The sequence below is a fragment of the Pezoporus flaviventris genome, unplaced genomic scaffold, assembly GCF_033815535.1.
Source record: "Pezoporus flaviventris isolate CSIRO_AGI_PZ_B2104156 unplaced genomic scaffold, CSIRO_AGI_Pfla_v1 ptg000045l, whole genome shotgun sequence".
Taxonomy (NCBI): domain Eukaryota; kingdom Metazoa; phylum Chordata; class Aves; order Psittaciformes; family Psittacidae; genus Pezoporus; species Pezoporus flaviventris.
The window spans coordinates 10,849,514-10,876,276 of record NW_026892593.1 but is presented as its reverse complement, the minus strand read 5'-3'; the positions used below and the strand labels follow the sequence as shown (position 1 = coordinate 10,876,276).

Genomic DNA, 26,763 nt, shown 5'->3' with positions numbered 1-26,763 from the left:
TTTCTATCACTCAGCTTGGATAATGGATCAATAATGGATTGAATAAGAAGCTCTAAAGGCAGGATATAACCTTGACTACGCAGAACCAAGTAGCTTTTGCACCACTTTCTGCATGTACATTTCTCTTTCCATTGGCATAATGAGAAAGGAGATGCACAACCCCAGCATGGATTAAGGACTTCTTCAAGGCAGATAAGCCTAACAATTAAAGAAAAAGACACCCTTCGAAACAGAACTTCATATCAGCTACTGGAATTGGGCACATTCCATATACATGTTGGGGATCTTCCAACGATGCCATTTGTTCACGAGTTTCTTCATGTATTCAACACTAAAAGGAGTAATGGGGCTGATGAGCAAACAAAACCCAAGACCACCCTCCAGCCACATTAAATATTTATTGAGCTCTCTCATTACAGAAGAGACAGAAAGAGAGCACAAAATCGAAAACAAAAGAAGAAAGTATGTCTTAATTCTGTGGAGAGCTGACACTGCAGCCCTTATGTGTGGAAGGTGCAGAATAACCCCCATTTCATAACAACTGCAAGTGCTACTTCACTACCCAGTTTTAGTGTCTCAAGTTTAAGAGCTGGACAAAGCAGCTTTAAAACCAAAAAAAAAAGAGTAAGTGCAGTAAGATCAATTCTTCAATCTTTCATTTCTCCATTAGCACTTAATTTTTACCTCTATGAGTTTTCAATATGAAAACATGACGTGTGGAGAATCACACACACACAGAGCAAAGTCAACATAGTTTTAATGGATCTATACGAGCCCCTCTTCTCCCAACATTCTAACACTACTAGGTCACATACAAGTACCAAAACTTGTTTTAAGAAGTAGGTTAAATATTAAAGTTAATCCTTTCAGAAGGAAACACATTTTTGTGCGAAAGTGACAGTGGCATTTTAAGTGCCAGCATTCAACTGGTTTAGCCTATCACTATTTCAAATAAGAAAACACCAGGTATGCTGGGCACTCATCCAGAGTTTTGGCCAGCAAATTTGGTAATCCCATGCAGCAGTGCAATGTTTGGTTTTGAAAGAGAGAAGAGTTCTGTCAGGCTGTTTTCTGTAACATTCATCATGTAAATAAACATGTAATTTTAAGTATTTAATTTACAGAGACTGGATAATTCCACTTGTTCCAAACTCTACTTGTTTAAATATTTGAATGAAGAGATTAAACTTAATTCAGTCCTAAAATCCTCCGACTCAGGCTTGCGTAAGGGCCCACAGTCCATGTCCAGAGATGCACTATACACATATAAAGATCTGCTCTTTCATTTTAGAAGTTGATAGCTTTGCCGAAAGATGCTGCTAGGTTTGCTTCCCTGAAGGCTTCTGACACTGTCTGTCAAAAGCAAACACAAAAAGGTGTAAGTCATTAATAGGTCATTAACAGTCATTAATAGCTATAAGCACATCTGTCTAACAGTGGTGTTCAACAGCCCGTTTTAGGAAAAAAAACTTACTGGATGGGCATGGCAAACTCTGGCTACATCTTCACATGATGCTCCATATTCCATAGCAAGGGCAGCTTCATTAACCATTTCTCCAGCACCCTGTAATTTAGTAGTATTTGGAATTAGCACAAATCTCTATGCAGTTGTCTGGATTCTCCTGAATGAGTAACAGCTTGTAAATAAGTATCTTTGGCTAAAAAAAGTAAAGGAAAGTTGTATAATAAGCAAACCAGAGACAGATTAGGGTCTAACTTTGGAATGTGTGGGACAGCAAAAACTGATGCTTTTCCCAAATAGAATTATCTGATTTCTCATTTTGACAAAGGACTTTTAATCAAAGTTCCGCAAGTTACTGACCCCACATTTGGTGACTGCAGCAGAAGGTTACCAGCTCTGCCAAAGTCTAACGTTCAAAGTGGGGAAAGAACTAAACCACCAATAAAAAAGCCAGTCATGTCTGTTCAGCTCCCTCAACTTCCAGGACTTGAGTCAGCAATTTCTGCTGTTCTCTCAGGTATTTGGCACTATTCTTACGACATACTCAAACATCCCACTAAAAACACCCCACCAACGAGAAAAAAATACAACCCAAAACTGGTCAGAGAAACCAATTCACCCTGCCAATTCTAGGGGTAAAAATAAGTGCTGGGTCTAACACCACAGTAACAGAAAAGTGGGAAAGCAGCAGGGCTGCAGAAGAGAAGAGAAAATAAAACTGACTGTGGTCCTTCTTTCTGCAAGCACCACTTCTCTGTTGACAACTACTCTGCAACTGTGCAACACTAAACAGCAGACCCTTACAAGGCCAAGACAGCAGAACAATTTACGATACTTACTGAGCCTAAAATGTGAGCACCCAGCATCCTGTCTGTTGATTTGTGACTAAGGATCTTCACCATTCCATCCGTGTCAGCATTTGTCTTTGCTCTGCTGTTCGCCGCAAATGGAAATTTCCCAACTTTGTATTCTACACCCTAAAGAACAATGGAATCATAAACACAATTCCAGAAGTATAAGAACAGAAGCAATAGAAAAGTAAGAGACATATATTAGGAAGAAATTCTTCACTATGAGGCACCTGAACCGGTTGCCCAGAAAATCTGTGAAATGTCCCATCCCTGGCAGTGATCAAGGCCAAGTTGAATGGGGCTCTGAGCAACCTGGTCTACTGTAAGGTAGGGGGAGATTGGATCTGGATGATCTTTAAGGTCCCAACCCAAACCATTCTGTGATTCTGTAAGATGACACACAGAGCAATCCATAAGAACAACCACCGAAGGGTTAAGGGGGTATTAAAAAAAGATAAATTAGCAAATTTACAAATTAGTTAATATTCAACAATATTAACTTCACAGAATAGAAGTCATTAAAGAGAACAGTGGTCCCTGGGACAGTGGCACACCAGAGGGAATCATTCAATCATAGACCTTAAGCAATAAATTGAGATGCAGAAATTCTCCTAGAAAAAGTAGCCAGATAGACTACTAGACAATGAACCCATGCCCAAGGGAGGAAAAGGTTTTGCCTGAGAAGAAAACAAACAGTACCTCCTCTTTCAGCTGTTCTTCCGATTTACCAACCCAGGCCACCTCAGGGTGAGTGTATATCACAGAGGGTACACAGTTGTAGTCAATGTGAACTGCTCCTCCAGCCATCCCTTCTACGCAAAGAATGCCTTCATCCTCAGCTTTGTGGGCCAGCATAGGTCCAGCAACTACATCACCAATAGCATAGATGCTATCAGACCAATGAAACAGAATAAGACACTGTTTAAAAACATCCTAGCACACCTAGGCTACCTTATATAACAGTCAGTTTGAAACATGTTACTGAAAACTTTGATCACAACAGATTAAAATACTGGATTTCAAGAGAAATATAAAGTATTAAAAAAAAAAAAGCAGTTTCCACAGAATGACCACACTTCAAGTACCAGAGACATGAAATACAAGCAGTCACTTTGAAATTACAAAGCTTCAGAGGTTGACTAAAGTCTTTCATTCCTGAAATACACAGAAATCTTGAGTTTCCTTTTCAGAAAATAAAGATACATTCTGCAATTAAAACCAAACAAAAAAAAATTGTTTTAGTAGGTTAAGCTTTTAAAAATAATAGAAAATACTTAGTCTTACTTACTTTGGAATTTTGGTTTGGAATCTGTTATTGACTGGGATTCTCCCCCTCTTATCAAGTTCAATTCCAAGATCCTCAAGACCTAGATTTTTGGTAAAAGGACGTCTCCCGATGCAGACTAGGAGCACATCACAGGTTATTACTTCTGCCTTGCCACCAGCAGCAGCTTCAAGACTATAAAAAAACAAACAGCAAAAATGTTAAGCTGTAAACTTTCAGCATTGCATTTCCCCCACTACTAAGTAAGATAATCCAGACAGTGATCTATGGGCTGAATCAGTCATCAGAACACTTTGATTCAGCCTGCCCCACGCTTCTTCCTTGCAAGAGTTGAGGAATACAGGGGGAAGAAGGGACAGTAACTCTTACTACACTTGTTAACAACTCTTCAATGCAGAAATTCAGGGTATATTTCCACTAGCAAGCAGCATGGCCTGACAGGATCAAATTTGTACAGCAAAATAATTGGTGCAGCATCCAAACTACATATATTTTTGGGGTGGGCCATTTATTCAGAGCCAGCTTTCTTCTGGCACACAGAACCAAACACCTCCTAGCAGCTGCCCTGCACTGGGTGCACTCCTCAAGTGCATCTTTGGATTTAATTGCCCCTGGAACAAGTTCAGTTCACATGCTCTGAGAGCACAAGAACCAAAGCACACAGAGTGAGAATAAGCATGAAGTGCATTTCAACAGAATACTCCTGAAACAGAATGAAACTCCATCATCAGCATGGTAAAGAAGACCAAATCTAGCATCTTTTCAGTGGAGGACAGACTATCCCGAGCTATGTCAATACAGCAAATACAAGTCACCATATTAAGACTGCAGTGAAAAAGCAAACATTTAAAATTGCTTTTGTTAATTAAGTATTTCCTTCAAACTCAAACTACAGTTTCGGCATAGAGAATACATTAATGAGAAAGAACAGTAATAGTGTATACATATGGACTTTCACAAAACAAATTTGCTGTTAAGTTTCTGTATTAGCTGTTCATCTCCAAGTCTTCAATGAGCTCAAGTGTGGTCATTAAAAGACACTCCAGAGTAGTTTCATCTATTTCTAGTCAAACACAATAAAATCTCTGCCACGCATATTGTGAGACAAGAAGAGGTATGGACCGAATAACCCTTACAGTAAGTAGCCAAGAATTAATGGCTTGAAAATAAGTATCATGATTGCTTTTACAGTCATGTTCCATGAAAAGCATGATTTAGAATTTTTATTACTGATCTCAGTACACCAACACTGGTTTTGTACTAGCACAAAGTACAAGTCAAGTCAATAGAACCTCTCCTGAGTAAGCAATCTGGGACTCAATAAACTCAAAATTATGAGCTCTGTAAATTACAGTACAGGATAAAAAAAATAAATTTCATTAAAGATTTAAGTTTAATTCAAAACTTTTTCCTATTTAAAAAATAATGTCAGACTGTTTGATGGACTGAGAGGAAAAATACATATATGGCATTCCTCTAGTTTTCTGTTAAACACTTACGCCACATCGATTTTTCCATCTGGTTTCTTGGTAGCACCAGTAACTTTGGTGTTCAGTTTAAATTTAAAACCCTGTTTCTGAAGAATCCGTTGGAAGTTTTTAGAGATCTCCATGTCAATTCCCATTCCACCAACATGGCCCATGAACTCAACAGCTGTCACATCGGCACCGAGGCGCTGCCAAACCGAACCCTGCAGTCACAGCAATATAGGGAAAAAAGTTTTGATAGGCAAACTTCAGATTTGATACTTACCACAGGCCATAAACTTTTGAAAAGAAGGGTAACACATAACAGCAAACTGATCAGTTTTTACCATCGTTACAGTGGAGAACAGAACAAATCCAACCTTCCCCAGCCTTTCCCACAAAAATGGATTTATTGCTGCTTGTTTGCATACCCAAAACTTCAATACTGAATTCATAGAAATAAGTGTTTAAAAGAAAGAGCTAACAAAATAATTCAGTACAGATTAGGTACAGTTTAGGTTATAGGTATAGAAAAAAATTAAAATCAAAGAATCCGAATGTATTTCAGAAAACCCAGAGGGAATTGCTTGTGGTGTTCTAATACTACATTAAGGAAACTATGCAATAAGATGGAGCCACTGCTGGTTGTGCATGTATTTTTAACCATAACCACTACAATCAGCTTCACACCCTATTTACCTGCAGTTACCCACATCCATCCAACATAGTATTTCACATTGCTTACTCTTTCCCTGCTTAACAGTCAGCAGGCTAAGCAGCTACTAAGTAGAAGTTTTCAAGCAGTTGCAAGAGCAGCAAATACATATTCTTTTTGGGCCATGTAGGTATGAGACATAAGAACTCGAACCAAGACAAACTACAAAGTCTCCACTCCTTTAGTTGTTAGACAGAACGTGTACTATCACATTACATTAAAATTTCTTGGGATTAACTGTTACACACAGGGATTTGTCCTGGCTTAAAATGGACTTCCCTTAAAACAGGAATTTCTGTACATATAAAAGCAGGTACAAACCTGTCGTGGTTTAAAACCAGTGAGACAGCTCGTTCACTCACTCCCCCCATCTTCTTGCCCTCCCCCTGCTCCCAGAGGGACAGAGAGGAGAATCGAAAAGATGCAACTCCCACGGGTTGAGATAAGAACAGTCCAGTAACTAAGGTATAACACAAACCACTGCTGCTACCACCAATAATAATAATGATAAAGGAAATAACAAGGGAAGAGAATACAACACCTCAGCACCAGCCAACCGATAACTCGCCTCCCCAGCCTGACCAAGCACTGACTGATACCTTCTCCAGCCCCACAGTCCTAGCCCTTTTGGGTAACTCCCAGTTACCTCCTGGGCATGACGTGCTGTGGTATGGAATACCTCTTTGGTCAGTTTGGGTCAGGTGTCCTGTCTCTGCTTCCTCCCAGCTTCCCCTCCTCCCTGGCAGAGCATGTGGCTCAGAAAGTCCTTGGTCAGACTAAAACATCAGTGTTATCAGCTCTGTTCCCAGGCCGAAAGTCAAAACACAACGCTGCACCAGCTACTAAGAAGAAAAATGACTGCTACTGCTGCACCCAGGACAAAATCTCACTGAAAGATACTACCCCTCTTTATCCCCCCCAAAAAAACCCAACACCTGTATGTTGCACTCTCAATTCTCTGCTTACCTAACCAGCTGAAGAAGCACAGATCCTACACACACTTATCCCAGCTCTTCTGGTAGAAAAAGGAGCTAGCAGTCTATGAAGCCTGAACAGTTTCATTACAACTCACTCAGCCAAACATCTGTTAAATCACAGCCACACAATCAAGTGCAACACAAAAAAAAAAAAACAACAAAAAAACAAAACACCAAACACTCTGTTCCATTATAAATTAAAAAGCAAGTGGTTTAAATTTCCTCTCACCAGTTCCACACCAATGACTCCTGCACCAATGACAACCATCTTTTCTGGAACTTTTTTCAGTGATAGCGCACCAGTGGATGACACGATATTATCTTCATCAATCTAATGACAAATCCACAAAGGGAGGTTTATGATCTCTTTTATACATTATATATAAAACACACAAAAGGTGAAGTGCAGGGAGATGCAAAAAGTTGCTACACATTAGATTACTTGGATAAAACACATTAAAAAAAAGTATAATTTAGATTTCAAATACGTACAGTAATTCCAGGGAAGGGAGCAACTTCTGAGCCTGTGGCTATCAGAATATTCTTTGTATTGACGACCTGTGTGCTGCCATCTTCTTTGGTTGCAGTGACTTGGTTTTTGCCAGTTATTTTTCCAAACCCAGATACATGTATAACCTTCAGTAATGAAAACACAGTAAATTCAGATTCAAATTACTTACATAAATATGACACATTTAACCTGAATCTCACCAACGTTTTAAAAGAGCTGCTAACACATACCTTTGCATCACCATCTGCTACAAACCACAAAGTAATTTTGCACTATACTTTTATGTAGTTTAAAAGAACAGTTCCTTCATTCTTAAACATCTCCTAGAAGAGAAGCATTCAAATTCTGCCCTTACCAAATCCATCCACTCAAATTATGTGGCAAAAATATGCAAATGCAAAAAGAAATTCAGATCAGAGAAAATCCATGGATATACCTCAGAATATAATCCAACTAACCTTGTTTTGTTTAAATAAATGAGCAATTCCACCTGTTAAGGCCTTCACTGCACCACTCTTCTGTTCCATCATCTTCTCCAGATTCAAACGGACTCCGGCAACTAAGGTAAAAAACCCCAACAACTTTAATCAAGCATTGTGGTGTTTTTATAGGAGCAAACCTAAACCTCTGCCACAGTAAGATGCGTTGAATGGCCCCACAAATGCTAAAAGTTGCATTCAACAACTGCTACGTTATATCTGAAAAGTATAATAAAGCATAATACTGCTGTCTTATCTATCCATTCAAGGAGCAGACACGTCCCTAACCCTCCAACTGACAGATAAAGGGCATTATTTGTAAATCTAGAAAGTTTTCTGACCAGAAAACTATAGCAGTCACATTTGAGTGATTAAATTTACTTTCTGTGGAAGCCACTTATGTTAACAGGCACTGACCAGTTACTCTTCACACTCACGTTCAATTCCTCTATTAGCAAAATCTTTTCCATGGGCCAAGTGATACAGATGTGAGTTGTTCAGCAAGGCCTATAACACACACAGAGAAATGTGACCTGGGACATGCATTCATAATTTCATTGATTATATTACCAGGAAAAAAATTTCTCATGTTATTTGCAAAATACTCTCAGTATTATGAAAGTCTGACATGTATTTAAAGATGTGTTTCAAACACAGAAATTGTATAGCTCTTACACAAGTGTTTTATAAAAGTTACATATTTAACGAAAATAGAAAATAGTTAAATCCACACTTATCCTTTTGCTCATTTCAGCAGAGAAACTGGTAATGACTCTACGGGGATTAAACACCACCCTCCCAAAAGAATCCCACAGGGACAGACTTCAAGTCAAGGGAAGAAAGATGGTTCTGCCTGACTCACAGGAGAATTTCCTTATTACCTCAGACAAGAGACTGTCAACAAAAAGAGGATACAGAAAAACTGGATGAGGAAAACCTGTTCTGAAATTCCTGTTAAAATTTTAGCCTGAAACATCTGAAACAGTTCTCATTACAGGTCACACCACGGACTCAACAGCTCAAAGTGAGAAAATTTGTCTATTTTGGTCATAAAGCAGTCTGCAAACAAAACATTTCTATTAAGCAAGTAAAATTTTAATTATACTTATTTGCATCCTCAGCTCATCTGGATTACAATTTCAATGTTTACAGAAAGTACTTCGATCTTAAGAAACTCCTTCTTAATCTTTTTCCAAGTGATGCATACAATATCTGCTGCTCTGAACGAAGTTATGACAAACTACATACACTTACCTTGGAAGGAATACACCCAACATTCAAACAGGTTCCACCTAATGTTTCATTTTTCTCTACACAGACAGTCTGAGGAAAAAGGAGGGGGAAAGAAAGATTATTTTAGCAATCTCATGCTACCATTTCCTTAATGGAGGTATCACAAATTAAGAGTTTGTGACAAAGACCAGGCATTTATCTGGTAACTCTTCCTCTACAAGTGTCTCATTAACTTCATTCCTAGATTGATTTCCAGGCTCAGATTTCCTCTTCAGTATTTTTTTTTCTAATTTAAAAAACACAAAATGGCTCTTTGTAACAAAATTCTCTAATAGAAAAGAGCCACATTCTCCACTGCACCATTTATACTTTCATAGAAGTTGAAATGGTGGTGTCCTACTTCAAAAATATACATTGCCTCAATTAAATGCAATAGTCTGTGCAAGGTGTTCCCCTTACAGTTAGGAAAAAAACACATCTGCATAAATCAAAAACTGTAAATCACACAAAAGATTCCTAAAAACAACTAATCACAAGCAAACAACAAATAAATGGACCAGCACTCATTGTAACTGCATGAAGTAATCTTTTCTTGAAAGAAAACAGAACAAAACCCCCAAACCTTAAACATTTCCCTCTAAAACACGGTATCCTGCAAGACCCATTATAACTATTTATTTATATAACTACAAAGCTTGCCAATACCTAGGAAGAAAAAAGTAAAAATCAAATAAAGCAAAGCCAAGCAAAAATGAGGTCAATAACAATAGCGATGAAAAATATTTCATCTCCTTCTCATCAACCTGTCAACATCAAAGTGTGCAAAGGAAAAAAGCCCAAACAAAACACCAAGACAAAACCAGATTTCGGGGCGGGGGGGGGGGGGGGGGGGGAAGAGAGTATCATAAACCTTTCCTATAGAAGCAAAAGAATTGGCAACTCCTTTGCAAGGCATATATGTTCAAAATAGTAGTTCCTTGGTTTATACTCTTAAGAACTCCAATTTGTGAGAAGTAAATGTCCAGGATAAAAGCTTTTCATCACTTCTTGAAGTTGCTGCTTTTGTGCTGAAGCACAGGGGATGGCAACATGAAGAGCAGATTTTGCCAGGTCAAATCCTAGAAACTCACTGACCTGCCTCTACCCTTCCTCCTGTTTTAAGCACACGAATGCAAGAAAAAAATGACCCAGATGCTTTAAAAGCTGCACTATGGATCAAACAACACCAAACAGCTCCTACCTTTACCTCATAAGGAGGTTCTGCCTCATCTGCTTTACACCAACTACACCAAAAAGGCCAAGCAAAGTTAAAAAGATAGAAAATATTGCTGGCAATAACATGGGATGCTGTGGTAGCACTACAAGGGCTTAAAGCTTGTATTGGCAGATGCAGCACTAAAATTGAAGGCTGAAGTTCAGTAACCCAGTAGAGCACACTTGGGTTCTTCCATGGATGGTGCAGTTATAGAATCCATCTTTTTGACAGTCTTACAAAAACATCTCCTTACATTCTAGGACAGCATAAACATTTTTCATGTTTATTCAGTCCTAGAGGTGACACATGCAAGCATGTACAAGGACTTTGCCCACACTGACTAGCTGTGAAGCAGCATAAGGAAACTATTTTTTGCTATGATGAAAACAGAATCCAGGGCACTTTTTAACCTCCTTGTATATGGTATCCCTTTATTAATCACAGATGAAAGACCAGAGGACAGCACTGCTCCACGGAAAGCAGGCAGATAGCCACAAAAGACAGGTTTAGAATAAGCAAGCATGAACTTACATGGCAGAAGACCTCAATCTCAATTAAAACCTGTACCACCTTTAAAAAATCTGAAATGCATTACGCACATGTAACTCCCACAATACTCAATTAATAATTAGTCATACACATAATTAGTACACATCAGATAAAGCTGCCTCTCTCAAAAGGTACTCAAAGACAACAGAAGAGAGATGAACATAAAAAAGTGTAAATGAGATATACAGTATTTCCACACACGAATTTTCACCTCAAATTCTCACATCAATGGAATTCCTCTACCCACATTCAAAAAGCACATCAGTTGAATATTGTTTTTTCTTTCTTGAGTTCCCTCAGTCTGTTCTTGAGGATAGTTTTTCAGTGCTCTTTTTGTCACCGTCTTTCTTTTCTCACCTTCTCTTCCACAAGAATAAAAGCCCACCTCAGTTATGACTTCCAATCAAAAATGAGCTGTCCTGAGCACATATGTCAGTAGCAGGGCTGTAGACAGTACCACATTAACATCTCCATTTCAACTTCTGTATAATTTGGGTAAGCAAGGTAAAGAAAGATTACTGCCACATAAACAGCGTCTGGTGGCACATGATGCAACAGAAGAATTGCAGTTTTTCAGTATTACAAAAATATTTTTCAAGTTCATGTGAAGGAATATTCTGCTATCTGAGTGAGATCTCATCTTACCTTAAACCCAAGCTGAGCTGCTTTGATAGCAGCAACATACCCTCCAGGCCCAGAGCCAATAACTGTGACATCAGCATCAACTGAAACAGAGAACATTTGAGTTATTTTTGTTTCAGCAATTAATACCTTACTGCAGGAATATCAGCTTATAAATTCTGAAATAATTCATGTTTGAAAAGGTATTTTTTAATAAAAGAAAAACAGCTATTTAAAATGATGCAACAATAAACATGGGTTAGATAATTACATCTCACATCTGAAAGTAACCTTCTGCACAAAGGTTGTGTCGAGGAACTCATGCTTGGGAAGATTCTCTTTGGACACTAGAGGAAAAATTTTCCCAGTGAGAACAATCACCCATTGGAATAATCTCCCCAGGGAAGTTGTAGATTCCCTAGTACTGGACACTAAAGATTTGGCAGGACAGGATGCTGGGACATATAGTCTAAATCATGGTTTGCCAAGGAAGGTTGGACCACATGATTCTTGAGGTCCCTTCCAAACTGGTCTTCTATGATCCAATAAAAATAGCCAGTCTCAAACCTTACAGGGGAAAATAATGTAAAAAGAAATGAAGGAACTGAATTCTGTCTGATCCATCCTATTGCTAGAAGTCCTTTAAGAACTTAACCCATGATGTCTGGATAGTTTATTGTAACATTTTTCTAACACAGTTTCTACTGACATTTAGTGCAAAAGATAAATGCTTACTAAATGCCATAAAATCAGTAGTTTATAAAGGAGAAAACATGGCTGAAATAGCTATTTATGGAACCTCTACTAATTACGAATGCAGCAGAAACTATGAACTTCATATCTAATTCGTATCTCAAGCCAAAACTACCTTTCAAATATTAATTACCATCACTGTTCCTACATTATATAAAGCTCAACTTCTATTTATAGCGTTAGCCTGCTATCAAATAAGGCAAATAAGACACTATTTTTCATCTAAATTTCCACACTGACATTGATTCCACTGTCACCTGGAAGACTTATTTCCAAGTTGGAAGCACTGCTTTGATTTCTGTAGGGGTTTATTTGGGAGGGTTTAGGTTGTTTTTTTTTCTTGTCTAAAGAAATTCTTCACAGTTAATTACCTTGATCAGCATAGGACCTTTGTGACACTGCACCAATTCCCTGGAGACCATGATGAATTCGATCAAAACGGCTTCTCTAGAAAGGCAACAAACGTAAGTTTTAAAAGTTGAAGTCTACCTTTGAAGACAAGTAAGCACTCGGCCACACAGAAACCAGTTACAGCCACCAGCTAACTAAAACAGCACATGACTGAGCCAGACACAGAGGCCACTGACTGGTACCGGAGGTACAAGTCACTCTGTCGTTTACCTGCTGCGCAGCCTGAGCCGATCATTTCACCTGCTCTCACGTCAGCCTCGCCTAAGGCTGTCTCTACACAATCCTTGATATAGCTCTCAAACTTTGAGTGGCTCTCAAACCACTTAACGGCATTAATTAGACACCCACAGGAGGTCATACTAAAAGTCTTGTTTCACTCCCTTCAGCCACCTCCTGTACGTAGGAACACCTCAGAGGTGGCAATGGCACAGCACAGTCGCTATACGCATGTTTCAGGCTGATCACTCTGTAACTGCAGGATGCTCCTTAAGGTATCCCGAAGCCCACAGCGCTGCCCAGGAGACGGAAAGCGGCGCTCGGACAGCCCGCGGCTCCCACAGCACCGCAGTACCGCCCTCACCTCCGCCCGGCCGCTCCCCGAGGCTGCGGCCTCCCGCGGGCCGGGGCCCAGCGACGCCGCGGGGGCCGCGTCACCTCAGCCCAGCAGAGCCCGCGCTGGGCGAGCAGCGGCTCCCCTTCCCAGCGAGGGAAGCGAAAGCAGAGAAGGGACAGAAGCGCAGCCAAGCCCCGCGCCCGCCGCAGAGCGCCTGCTCCGGCTCCGCCCGCCTTCACGCCCGCTCCCGGCGAGGGGTGGGGGGCGCGTAAGGAAAGCACAGGCCATAGCTCCCAAGCGTGGCGTAGGGTGACGCGCCTCAGCCAGCCACCCGGTCGCCCTCCAGCCCCGCGCAGAGCCGCCCCCACCGGCGCCGTACCCGGGCGAGCGCGCAGGATACGCGTCCCCAGCGCTGCATGTCTACGCCGCGGCCTGCAACCGCCGCCGCTCCAAGGACTCCGCGGACTCGCGCAGGCGCAGTGGCCCGGGGGAGCGGCGCCGCCTAGCGGAGGCGGACGGCACGGACGGCAGCGCTCGCCGGCGGGGCCTGAGCGGCGGGGCGGGGCTATGCAAATCAGCCTCTGAAGGCAGTAGCGCGCCCCCAGAGCGGGGCTGCGTCGTGGGCACTGAACTGAGGGTTTGGGTCAGCCAGGGCAGCGCCCAAACACGCATGCAATGGATCAAAATGAACGTGGGAACAGGCAGAGGAAGTCCGAATATTTCACTTTTCAGAATGAAACCGCTTTCATCTAAATGTATATAAATTCAATTTTAAAACACTTAAAAATACAAAACCTAAGGTGTTTCATTTTGGAAAGAATGTTAAGTGACTCAGAATGATTTCTTTCAATTTATTGAGTTGGGATAAAGGATTAACTGGAATACTGAGACATTTTTGTTTAATTTCACGCTATTAATGTTCTTCCAGTCTGTTGTTCTGTAGAAGAAAGGGTGAATGCCCTGCAGTCCTCTGTTATTTGTACTTCAGCACATCAGTATTTGAAAACCTTAATTCTTCTTTGCCTGAGGGGAAACAGCAACGGGCCAAGACCATTTTCCTTCTGTCCTGAATTCCACCTGGTTTAGAACATGTGCAATAATATATTCCATTTATGCTAAAAAACCTCAATGTAGCTTTAGGTAAGTAATACACAACATAGCTCGTGATATTGGCCACTCATCTTGCTAGAAAGTGAAAACATTTTCTGTGAAAAAGAGTTTTCAGGTTTTCTAGGCCTACTTTCTAATTTCTTGCATACAATCCAGATTTCCATCAGGTGAGCACAAATTTTGCCCATCCATTATAAGAGATGCATAATATTCATAAATGTCAGGCTTTTTTATTAGACCAGACTTTAATTATTTAGAACAACCACCTGGGAGAAGAAGTTCACCTATTAATAAAGTATAGTCAGATCTGTTGAAAGTACATTAGCAAATGAAGGTGCCAGTACTTATTAACACTCTAAAAGCTCCTGGGTTCAAAATGAAAGGCCATGTTCAGTGGCCAGAATTCCTCTTCTTTCTTTCTACATAAGGATTTCCCTGATTGCACACTGGAGACTGGATGTGCCTGGTATTTTTATATTTAAATCCCTAACTCTTAGGCTGGCTACTGAGAAAACATCACAGAGCCCCGATAGGCTTACAGTGAAAACTATCATGGCGACATCATTTCTTTCCATCCTCACTAATGGTCCAACCAAAGAGAATAAAAAGCAAAACTCCTCCAGCTGTATCTGACTGAAAGTACTCAGCCGACATGTTTTAATTCTCCGTGGCCTGTACCCTAGCCTGCTCTGGTGCACAGCAGGGTACCAGAGCCCTCCCCTCTGCACAGGCAGCACTCAGCAGCACATGAGTATTTCTAGGAAGCTAAATCATTTTCAGGCATAGATCTGAATTCTGTGAGCACGTTTTATTGCTAGCACTGAACGAGACAGTAAGAATTGACTCGAGGCTCTAAAGGACACACTTTGGGCATGTCATATCTGCCTAAGAGAGCAATCAATGTCTGGGTAGCAAGTGCAAAAACAGGACAGGGTTGCCCATCACTGCATCCCTCCAAGAAGGAAGCTGAGGCCCCAGTGGAGCTGCAGGGAAAAACCCCTGGGGAAACCTCTTTGCACTCCTGGTGTCCCAGTCAGAGTGCTCAGCCATGGGTTCATATTTAGTTTTCCCAAATTAGAGAAGACGCTGATGATTATTGTGGCCACCAAAGGGAAGGTGGATTGTGTGGTGATTGCTTCAGAACCCAGGGTGTAGAGAACCTGGGGAACTGCAAAAAGCATCAAAGCATGTCTTGGTGGATGGGGACAGTGGAAAGGCAAAGGGGCATGGGGGGAGTGCAGGGACCTCTCTATTCCACTTGCCACAGGCCTGACAGTCACCTCTGAACAGCCTTGGCTATTAACTGCGTGTCACTAAGAGCCATGGTGGCTAGGACTGAACCTTTCTGAATCTTCCTGGGGACTTTGCTGGAATTTGGAGGTTGTTTAAATACTTTCTTGAGGTTTTACATCTCTGAGTAATAAAGACAATGAAGATCAGATCCTTAGTGGATTGCCTTCAGGGCTGTGATAGTTGTAAACCATGATCGCCTGAGTGCTGTTTTGTTCTCTTGCTCCTGGCATGACTCAATTTCACCTTTCTTTGGTTGTGGCACCCCTTCCATGAACACTGAGGTTATGGTACCTGTGTACACTCCTGCTTTTTTTGACTTCATTAGTACACACTAAATGTCCCCTTGCAGCAAAGCAGGCCCTTATTAGGATCCGGAGCTACATAAGGGGGAGTGTTGCCAGCAAATGGAGGGTGGTGATCCTTCCCCTCTGAACAGCACTGGGGAGTCACACTGGACTGCTGGGTCCAGTTCTGTGTTCCCAGTACTTGAAACATGTGGACATATTGAAGAGAACGCAGCAAATGGCCACTAAGATGATCGACTGGAGCGTCTCTCCTGTGAGGGAAGGTTGAGAGAGCGGGGACTGTTCAGCCTGGAGAAGAGAAGACTCAGGGGGATCTCAGCCAAGCCATCAATCAATCAATCAAACATACAAATATGTGAAGGGAGTGTACAGAGAGTACAGAGCCAGGCCCTTTTCAGTGGTGCCCAGTGACAGGACCAGAAGCAACGGGCACAAACTGAAACACTGGAGGCTCTCTCTGAACCTCAGGAAACACTTTTTCACTGTCAGGCTGACCAAGCACTTGCACAGGGTGTTCAGGAAAGTTGTGGAGTCTCCATCCTTGCAGATACTCAAAAGTCATCCAGACATTGTCCTGGGCAACTGGCCCTAGGTGACCCCGCTTGAGCAGGGGATTGGACCAGGTGACCCCTACAGGCTCTTGCAACCTCAATTATCTGTGAGTCTGTGTCAGGAAAGTAAACCGCATCACCGAAGCCTTCTGGTTAGCTGCCCTGAGAGCAAGAGTCGGCTCTGACTTAGAGCTAGAGGAGGAAATGCAGGTACATACGGAGGTCGACAGAGGGCAAAACGACTGCGCAGACCAACAGATCTGCAAGGATGTTTCAACGAGAAGCAGAGCATTGTAATTCTTTGAAGTGCTGAACATTTCCTTGAATTACAGATTTCATTTTTACACATATGCCTATGCACACATGTTTATTTGTACAGATCAAGATTATAAATCTGGACAGACTATTACACAGGCTCTGATTTGGGAAAACAGAACTAAAAACTCTACCACACTCCATCAAAGGGTTGGATGGTGGCCATCAGTGTCTTGTACTTTGCAAAGCCATATTTAACAAAACACATTTTCAGATTATTCCTCCTATCTTTGGTAAACCCTTTTAGTAAACTCCTTTCTTTGGTGAGAGTGAGCAACATAGCAGGGTAAGGTATCTCTAGGGGATGAGAGAAAAGAGACGGGGGTGGCACTTTGCTTTGCATCCTTGTCCAAGGAAGGGTACTATACTGTTATGCAGACTGCTCAGCTTACTGTTCTGCTTAGAAAAGCTTCCTATCTCTCAAGCAGTAAAGCAAGATGTGAAGTGGAGAGAAAACTACCGCAATCCCATGACCTCTGTTTGAGCTTCTGTACCAGTATGAGGGCAATATGGGATAAAGAGGAAGGAGGAAGTCAGGTGAGGTGGGGCCAGATGCAAAATAGCAGCATACTTCAGATTCATCGAAGAGGCAGGATGAGTGCCTCAAAAGCATATCAGGAATCCTGGTATGTTCTCTGTTCTGGAGGTATTTTACAAAGATCTGTGGTCCCAAAATGCTTGCAGGAAAGTTAAGTGGTCAGGACATTCCTCTGCTAGTTGGAGCTCTATGTGTGTTGGAGCACACGTAGGCAAGCAGGAGATCAGGGAGGCTGAAGCACTGCATTTTCAAGCCAAAGGGGGTTAGAAACAAGTCTCAGCCCCTACACCTCGGCTGGGTCTGGTGGCAGGACCCATTTGGGTTCTCTCACATCACATGGCAATCACAGAAAAAGAGCAATAGTCCAAGCTGAACCATGCCATACCTAACACCTTGTCATTTACCAGGGTTAAACACCCAGCACCCTGCCCCTGGCAGTGGCATTTGAGTGAGGTGCAATCCAACTGCCACACCTGGGGGAGTGCTTTTGTTTGCGTTTACATGTCAGGCAACTAGTGAAGCCGTCCTCCTAAAGCAAGTTCCTAAATTCCCTGGATGGTCAGCAGGTGCCTTTGAAAATAAGCACCCAGGAGATCTTGTCTGCCTACCTTATATGCATGCAACAAGACCAACAATACCTTCCTTGAGGCTTTTAAGGATTCCTGCCTTTGCTTTTATTACATGGAGAAAGTGAGCAATCAAGGCAGGACTTGTCTTACCTCACTGCAGCTGTCATGGTCTGACGTGGTTTAGGAGGTCTAATAGAAAGCTTGTCTTCAGGGCTCCTATGGGAGATGCAGAAAGTCTGGCGAATTGAGAGGGTTATTCATCCAGTCCCAAGGTAAGTGTTAAGGATTGCTCTCCAATGGCTGACTGTAGCATTGCTGTCCATTTGTGACCTGTGTTAAACATCTAACTTTGAGATAGTCAAAGCTAGTGGGGAAAAAGCTCACACCTCATTGACGAAGGACTGCCTCCGTGGACATGGAGAACTTGGGTGCTAGCTGGGCATTTCCACTGGGTATGGCCTTGGGTATCCCAGGGACACAACTGTACTGCTGCCCCTCAAAGGAGGCAAAGATGAATCTCCCTCTAGTCATCAGTTTGCTTAACTTTATCAAGTCTGTGCTGCTTAAAGAAAGTGGAAGCTTTACATCCTTCCCTGCAGTTTCCTTCCATCTGACTTCCTCCTGGGTATTAAATATTTCTCAGTAGCAGTGAGTGGTTTTGCATATCAGTAACTCAGTGTACCTTGTAAAATTCTGTTCTCTGCACATTACTCAGCTCTGAAAATCTGTGACCTCTTAGCTAGAGTGGAGATTACAGATGAGGCCTAAGAAAGCCTGGTTTGAACATGGGGAAAAAGTCTGCATTATTTCTAATAGGTAACACGAAGAAAGAATGTATTCAATGCAGGATAAAATTGTGCAGTGCCCCTAATTCAAAGTCTTTGCAATGAGAATTAGGATAGGATTATGTATTACTGATGTTTTCCTTTTCCTGCGCTCAATTTGTCATTGCCCATTTAAATGTCTTAATAAACATTCATACCAGATCTCATCATGAAGTGCCAGTTAATTTTCACATTAAAAATAAGCACTTCCATTTGTTTTAAGCTGCCAGTCAAATGTTCAAGTTCTTAATAAAGAACAAACCCAAAACTAGGAATATTTTATATTTCTTAAACACTTACACAATCCATTGGCTCTATTGTTGGAAAAAATGTAAATCTAAACTGAGGTGCAAAGTTCCCACACAAGTTTTCCTGTTAACTAAAATGTCACTTTTTTTCCCTCAAACAAGGCAATTACAAATGCACTCACTGCTCAGTATTTAATTTTCTTCCATTCCAAAAGCTCTGGCAAACATGGTAACTAAAATAAAAATGGAACCTAATTAAGAAGGCAATCAACTCGCAGATGTCTTCAAAAGATATGTATTACTTCAAGCAAATGGCACATTTCTACTCAAGGGATAGGTTTTCTCATGCTCTGCTCTCCTAATCCAGAATCTGGCCTTCAAATCCCCTGAGCGAAGGGAGTTTGTGGTTAACAGGAAGTTTTGCACCAGGAGTCAGGGACATTTTCTGTATTTAGACAGAAAATCTTCCAAGCAATAAATTCACATTATTAGATCATCTTTGCTTCATGAAAGTCAAAGTTCTCCCTGAAGCATAATGTTGTTGTGCATCTTTGAGCTTTCTCAGTGATAGCAGGGTGATAAACAGACCGTATTTCTGGTACTGAAGATTGCTGCACTGTTAACATAGTAAGCACTGTATGGTATCTGGATGAGAGAGTGTCCTGACCTAGCACAGGAAATCAACTGACAACATGAAAATAAAGGTGCATGCATGGTGCTAATCTGCAGTTTGCCCTTGAGGAACTGTAATTGATATAGATTAGTTGCATTAACATTAGTGTTTGCTTGTGATATTGTGTGCTCGTGTCTTAATATAGTACATTACAACAAGGTCATGCACCTGGGAGGCACTAACCCCACCCTATAGCATATGCTGTTCCAGCTGCTGGGAAAGCAGCTTCGGAAAAAAGGATATGGCAGGACTGGTGGGGACCAAGTTGACCATGAGCCAGCAAAGTGCCCTAGCAGCAATGAAGCCCAACAGCCTTTTGTGCTGCATGACCAAAGGTATATCCAGCAGGTGGGAAGAAGGGATTGTTTCCCTCTATTCAATGCTTGTGGGACTACATGTAAAGATCTGTGACCAATTTTGGCTCCCCAATGCAAAAAAATAAGGTGATAAGGCAATGGGCACAAATTGGATCACAGGTGCTGTGCACCTGCCCAGCCATCCCTAAGGCTATCTAACCTGCTCTTTAGGAGCTCCAAGGAGAGTTTCCAGTGCTGATAGCCATCTATTCCTCATCTCTAGTATTGTTAACATTAGAAAGTTTCACATCTACTTTAGATCTACCCTGATCTGATTACTGAATCAAAGGGAACATTTTACGACTTTGATAAAGTTTGTCCTTGAAAAGTGTCTGTTCGTTGTTGCTTATCTCTTTATTATCTTCAAGGTACTAAAATTTACATAAAAACGTTGAAGTAGTCTTGGGTTCCCTTGGCTTTCCTTTCTCCTTCAGTTGAAAATACAGAGAATTCTTTTGCACTCAACAAGACTCCAACATCCCATCCTTCTCCAGGTCTCTGAAAACAACGCCAAGGCTTTTTCTGCTCCTCACACTGCCCTGCTAATGAGTAGGATGGGGGTGCGCAAGATGATGGGAGGGGACACAGCCAGGACAGCTGACCCCAGCTGACCAAAGGGATATTCTATATCATACAATGTTGTGATCATCAATAAAAGCTGGGGAAAAAGGAGAAAAAGGGGACATTTAGAGTGATGGAGCTTGTCTTCCCAAGTAACTATGACATGTGGTGAAGCCCTGTATTCCTGGGAATAGCTGAACACCTGCCAGCCAATGGGAAATAGTGAATTAATTCCTCATTTTGTTTAGCTTGAGTGCACAGCTTTAGATTTACCTATTAAACTGTTTGTCTCAACCCACAAATTTTCATACTTTCACCCTTCCGATTCTCTTCTCCATCCCACTGGATGGAGGAGCAAGGAAGTGGCTGAGTGGGGCTAACAGCAGGGGAAAGCCCTAGGAATGCACTTTGGGCTACCGCACTTGCCTGCCTGCAGTAGGGCTGTGTGCCCTTCCAGCAGTTTTGTTTGCCCCACTCCAGCCCAACAAGGCACATGTTGTGTCTTTCACTCTAATTTGTGTCCTAGAAAGCACTTCATGTGCTTGAATACAGTCACTTTTCCAAATCCTGAACTGGACACCAGTACAAATGTGCTTGTTTCTAGGCTCTTTAAAAAAGTGATAACAAGAAACAAGGAGATACCTGGTTTTGTTTTGTCCTTTCTCAGCATGTCTGTAGCCTTGAGGACACATGCCTGGAGCATGTTGGAGTGTCAATGAGCAGAGGTGAACATTTCACAAGATAAAAGCTGACAGAAAAGGAATGAATTCTTCTTAAGTTGTATTCTTAGGAATACCTGAACCATTTGGATTAAAACCATCCCAGAAATCATTCTGAAGCAGATTCTATGCACAGGAGCTTATTGCAAAGACCTGCAGCTCAACACAGAGCAGTGCAGCTGCAAAGTGGGGCAGTCAATGTTCACTTGCAAAATTCCTGTTGGACTACCGGCCTCAGTGACACCCTATAGCAGGAATTTCACCATGAATTGGGCACTTGGAAAAAAAGGTTTTCCTTTATGGGCTTTCAATTTGGTTCTCTCTAGTTTCATTTACACTTTTTTGTTTCTAATATTGATTGGAAGATCAGAGGCTTCCACTCAGTGTCCTTTGCACAGAGGTGCATGTGCCTTTTATATAGCCACATTCTTAACATATTTGCTGAGTACAGTCATATTAATGTCTAACAGACTAATGACAAATACCTGCAATGCCCCCAGACCTCCCAAACCACCTCAACCACAGTTAGTGCAATCCTGGAATGCTTGCCAGAGGCCTAATCAATAACTAAAATAGATTAAAGAGATATTGTTGGGAACAATTAAGGAACACGTCTGACAAGACATCCTTGTGCAGGAGGAAGCAGATTTCTAGTGCAGAGTTTGTCAGTCCAGGGATCTTAAGACCTAGAATATTCTCAAGGACCTGCTGCTGACTCGAAGCATGAGTAAGAGAGAACACAAGGATGGTATTTTTCCTCTTGAAATAATTGAAAGCTTGGTCAGGCTCTCAGAAGGCTTCTCCCAGTCAAAGTTATTTTAATTCCAGAACAAAGAATAATATCAATTGCTATGAGCTAATATCTGCCTCTAAGAAGAGCTGCACTGGGCTATGTGGCACTCACAGGAGAAGGCTCCCTTGCAAAGGAAGTTTCCAAAATATCTATCAATCAACAAAACATCCTTTGATATAGAACTGAATGATTTTTACATGCCTCACTTTCTTTTAAGTAAAGCAAGTGTCATCTGTTTATCTACTATGGAAGGCTGTTATAAAGTCACACTAACAGTTATAAAGCAATTCAAGAATCTGGAGTAGAAGGCCCTAAAATATTGCAAGTGTTATTTTATCATTAATACATTAATAATGAGATACTCTGGGTAATGTTTAACTGTAGAATGAGGCAGTAGTAATAAAAATTACGCTTAAACCAGCATTAATTGTTCCTCTAATCAAGATTCTGGTCCGCTAATTGAACCATTATCTTCCAAAAAAATTGAGTGGTTAAATAAGAAGTATATTTACAAACACTTTATCTTCAGAGAGAGTGTAAACTTTATCAACATAGATTTATGTTAACAAATAATACTTGCATAAGAATTGTATTTTGGATTAGTTTTCAAATGCAAACCATGAATACAAGTGTTCAACGACATAGGCTATCAAGGAATAATATTTTATATATATCAATATCAAGATCAATATAGTAAAATATAAATATATACACAAAAAATGGTTTACAGTAGCTGCAGGAACCCCAACTCATTTTTGTGTATGATCAGGCCAATCTAATGGTTGTGGTTTCATTGTTGTTAATATCGATTAATGGTTGTGGTGGGATCATTAGTATTCATTTGTGGTTTTGTAAATGTACATAAGTAATCTGGCACAGTCAGACATAGGTAGATGTCTAGGAAGTGAGAAGAGAACTTTACATATTGATTCTTAAGAAAAATCTACTGCGCAGGATGGAAGGGCTTATTCTCACTTGTCTGGACAGGCGAGGGTCGAAACAGTAAGTGACAAGGTGCATGGGTTCTGCAGATCCAACCTTGCATGCGGGCAGACCAGAGCATGGGTAGCTCAAAATCACTCAGGAGATGACAGTCCTGGTCGGACACTCCCTGATTGCCTAAGCACCCCTTTTTCAATTTGCATATCCCACTTGCCCTTGGTTATCGTGCTTGTAGTAAGCGTGGTTAAAGCCCTTCCCAAACCTTCGCTCGCAAAGCCAAGCCATCAATCAAACCAGGAGCAGGTGCCTGGGGTATTTATCCTCAGTCTTTCCTGCTGAAGATTTAGACACCAATTTGTCAATGCCGTAAGGAGAGACCCACTACTCTGCACACCATTTATTCCTTCTGCACATTTTGCTGGCACCTCGTACCTCTGCCACAGACATGACGCTTTCATCTTTTCCATCCTGCCTTCAGCGTATTAAAACTGCCGACATTTTTCTTGCCTTCTGTGAGCCCAAGGCACATGAGGTCATAGGACAGTCGTGGATGGTCTCCACAACCGTTTCTAATCTTAGCACTCATCAAAGTTGCTTTCATCTGCATCCCCCAGCCAGGTCTGTGTCTCCCCCCGCTACTGCTACTGCTCCCTAATCACAGGGACAAAGGCAAATAGGTTTCCTCTTTGCACGCCAGGACTCCTTCTTGGCACAACTCAAGTCACTCTCCCAGGACGCTGGGCAGGTCAGCTCTCATGTATGATAGCTTCGCCAGCAGTACTGCCTGCGGTTCCCTGGAACAAGCCTGGATCATCCAATGTGATGTCCAGTTCATGCACCATCAAGCTCCTGGTCTGCAGGAGTGCATGCGCGCTCTGCCATTCAGCAGCTCAGACCTGCCCACGCTGTCTTGCTTATGCAACCCTCTTTAAATCACGAAGCCTTGCAATGGCTTCTTGGATAGGAGTCAAAAGACAGAGTTTAAGTATTAACAAAACAGTCTGCGGTGCGCCAGGCAGGCAAGGCTGAGTACGATATTCTGCAACTGGGTTGCACCAGTTTGGAAAAATCTTAGATTTCAATGGCCTCATGTATACAGAATAATGTTTCATTTTCCAACATGCAGGCAAGAGAAGGTATGATCTGCAGGCAAGAGTCGGCAAGAGTAGGTATGATCTGCTGTCCTTAATAAATTATTTTTTTACTTCATGTGGCTAAATCAAGCTCAGAATTGTCTGTTTTCAGCCCGCAAGGGGTACTCAGCTGTTTCTGCTTCCCTGTGGGTGGACAGGAGGAGGGGAAGGGCTGGGAGCAGGGTGGTTAGGACATTTCCCTTCTCCTCCTCCTTGGAGGGGCTGATTTCTGAACCCTATGAAGGAGCCTGAATCCTGCCAATCCAAACCAAACCGCAATTGATTCCTCAGTGCTGTTTAAACCAGGCTTTGAGTACATAGTTCAGTATATAAAGGGATGGATAGGCTAAAAAAGCAGAGTGGTTTAATGAAATGAAGGAATACACGTGTTTGTGTGGCTTTTTTTCCATGGGCTTGTCACAGGACAGACAAAATTTAACCAGGGCTTGTACTGATAGTGACGTCAGACTGCAACCGACTCACATTTATCAGATGTACTTAGAAACATGAAGCTCATTTAGAAGCTCATTTCCTGAGTTTTCATTTTAGGCCCATCCTGAGTCATAAATGAATTCTTTCCAACAGACCTTGGAAAATATTACATCATGCAAGTGCAGCCAGTATATAAACAGTAATTAATTTTTGATCATAAAGGTAGCTAATAAAGAGAATACAGATACATGAATGCATTTTTCCATGAAAGACACTATGTATGAAAAGGTACTACTATATTTATAATAATGAATCCTTAAAAGTTGGTTATAATTATTAATGTCTTTGTAAGGGATATAACACAAGTGAAGAACTTCCTCAAACTCTGCAGCACTTTGTAATACTGTTTCAGGTTTGAGCTTTAAGCCCCAGGAAGACAAGGGTTTATGGCATTATGAAGAGCAAGCATCTAATTTCAATTGATAACAAGACTGGATCACCCAAATATGCTCACTCCAAGCACATTGTCTAAGTGACCACTTCTTTTCTTACAAACATCCTGGGGAATGAGATAGTTGCGTTTGTGGAGCTTCCAGGTACTGTTGGCCCCATCCCAAGGAGCATTTGCCTCCCCGCCCTTTAGTGAGAGCCCTTCTGGAAATCCTGCTTTTATTTTATCCTCCTTCTGTTTGCTCTAAATTACCTTCTTCTTGACTTTGATAACTGGATGGTAAAAATGAGCAGCTCTCTTTTGCCCTGGCATTCACCAATCGCCCAAATGCTTGTTCTCAAGGGACTTGTGTCAAGGATTACAATCATTTTTCCCAGTCCCAGTGCTGCCCCTTCAAGGCTGACCAGTTCCTTACTGACTTTTATTTTTAGGTGGTTTCTGCACAAAGCTCAATGTGGGGGAGATTCCATTTTTAGTATCACCCAAAGACCTTTTTCATTTGACGACTTCTGCCCAGCACCCCAGGCCCCATCAGTGATTCAGTTGGAGTGATGCCAGCTATTGAGAAAGAAGCTCATTTCCTGGAGCAACTATCTTTCCAAGATGGCCTTTATTCTAAACTGATTAGACACAATATATTTAGTTTGTTTGATCTGGCACAATTACGGCCTGAAGCAATCTGTGAAGGAGTGACGTAGAGCACCAGTTCCAGCAGTGGGTACTATGGCCAGGGTCTGTTACTCAGAAGCTGCTGCAAAAGAAGGTGCCTTCACCCCCAGACTGGAGGGTTTTCCCATTGCTGTTAATGCCTTCTGGCTGCAAAATGGCTTGCATGAGTGGCTTTGGGATTTGTGGCTTTGCATGTTTTTATCCCAGCTGGAGGAAGTACAGCTCTTTTTGTCAATAATGTTGCAGATAGGAACCACAATAGTGGCCACTTTGGGATCCAAAACCAGCTGTGGGCCTAATTACAGCCCTGGGTGGCCAAGCTGTTCTTCAGGCTTGGCACAGGGAGCAAATTACCCTCTTTTTTACTGAAGCAGCTATAAAAACCAAAGAGGCTGAAACCACAGGCTGTTTGCAAATCTGAGCTAAGCCACATGAACTACAAGGCTTGCTGTTGTACAAGCAGAGGCCAAAGTATCAGCTACAACCATCATGCGGGGGGCAGGAAAAAAATGGAATTCGGGGCTTGGCTGACTGAGAGATGCACTGGATGAGCACAGGAGCTGTGGGTCTGGGAGTGGGTCTGGGACTGTGAGCACAGAAATACAGACACTGTTCCCTGTTCTTTGTTTCACCAAGTGATAAAGGAAAATTCATTCAAATACTCCATTTGTGGTTAGGTTTTTTTTTTTGCTGGATCTCTCAGATGCCACTCTTGCAAACCTCATCAAGTAAGCAGTGTAGGTATGGAATGCTACAGCTGAGATTATCTCATAGTCCTCAATTACCTGTTTTCTACTTTTGCCTTCTCCTGAGCAGACAGCATGCCAGGTCAGGCCACCGGCTGATCCGCATAAAGGAATGTTATCGTTTCCCTGTGTCAGTCTACAAAGAAGCAGATAGGAAGGATATTCAGCAGTATGAATGCAACACAGGGTACTGTGGGGCTTTTTATCAGCGTTTGTGGATGAGAATGGGGGGGAAGAACAAAACAGTGTTTAATTTCTGCTTTCAGCTGAACTCAGCTCTTGAATTTTCCCTTTAATTTGCCCTACTTATATTTATGATAATAGTAAATTTAAAGCATATTTAATATTTTGTTTATTGTTACTTTAATTATGTCTAGTATGTGGTAAACTTTAAAGAAGTGAAAGTTTGTTAGC

At 41.7% G+C, this 26,763-nt stretch overlaps 1 protein-coding gene across 1 annotated transcript; it reads right to left on the bottom strand.

Annotated features, from left to right (window-relative positions):
- Positions 1 to 379: 379 nt before the first annotated feature.
- Positions 380 to 13,630, bottom strand: DLD (dihydrolipoamide dehydrogenase). The gene is made up of 14 exons (XM_061467441.1): positions 13,501 to 13,630; positions 12,529 to 12,604; positions 11,429 to 11,508; positions 9,001 to 9,069; positions 8,184 to 8,253; positions 7,726 to 7,826; positions 7,249 to 7,392; positions 6,986 to 7,087; positions 5,098 to 5,288; positions 3,602 to 3,772; positions 3,013 to 3,202; positions 2,302 to 2,439; positions 1,475 to 1,564; positions 380 to 1,353 (listed from the first exon to the last, which is right to left on the bottom strand). The coding sequence occupies exons 1-14, from the start codon at positions 13,537 to 13,539 to the stop codon at positions 1,288 to 1,290; spliced, it is 1,527 nt and encodes a 508-aa protein (XP_061323425.1). The 5' UTR covers positions 13,540 to 13,630; the 3' UTR covers positions 380 to 1,287.
- Between the last annotated feature and the right edge of the window lie 13,133 nt (positions 13,631 to 26,763).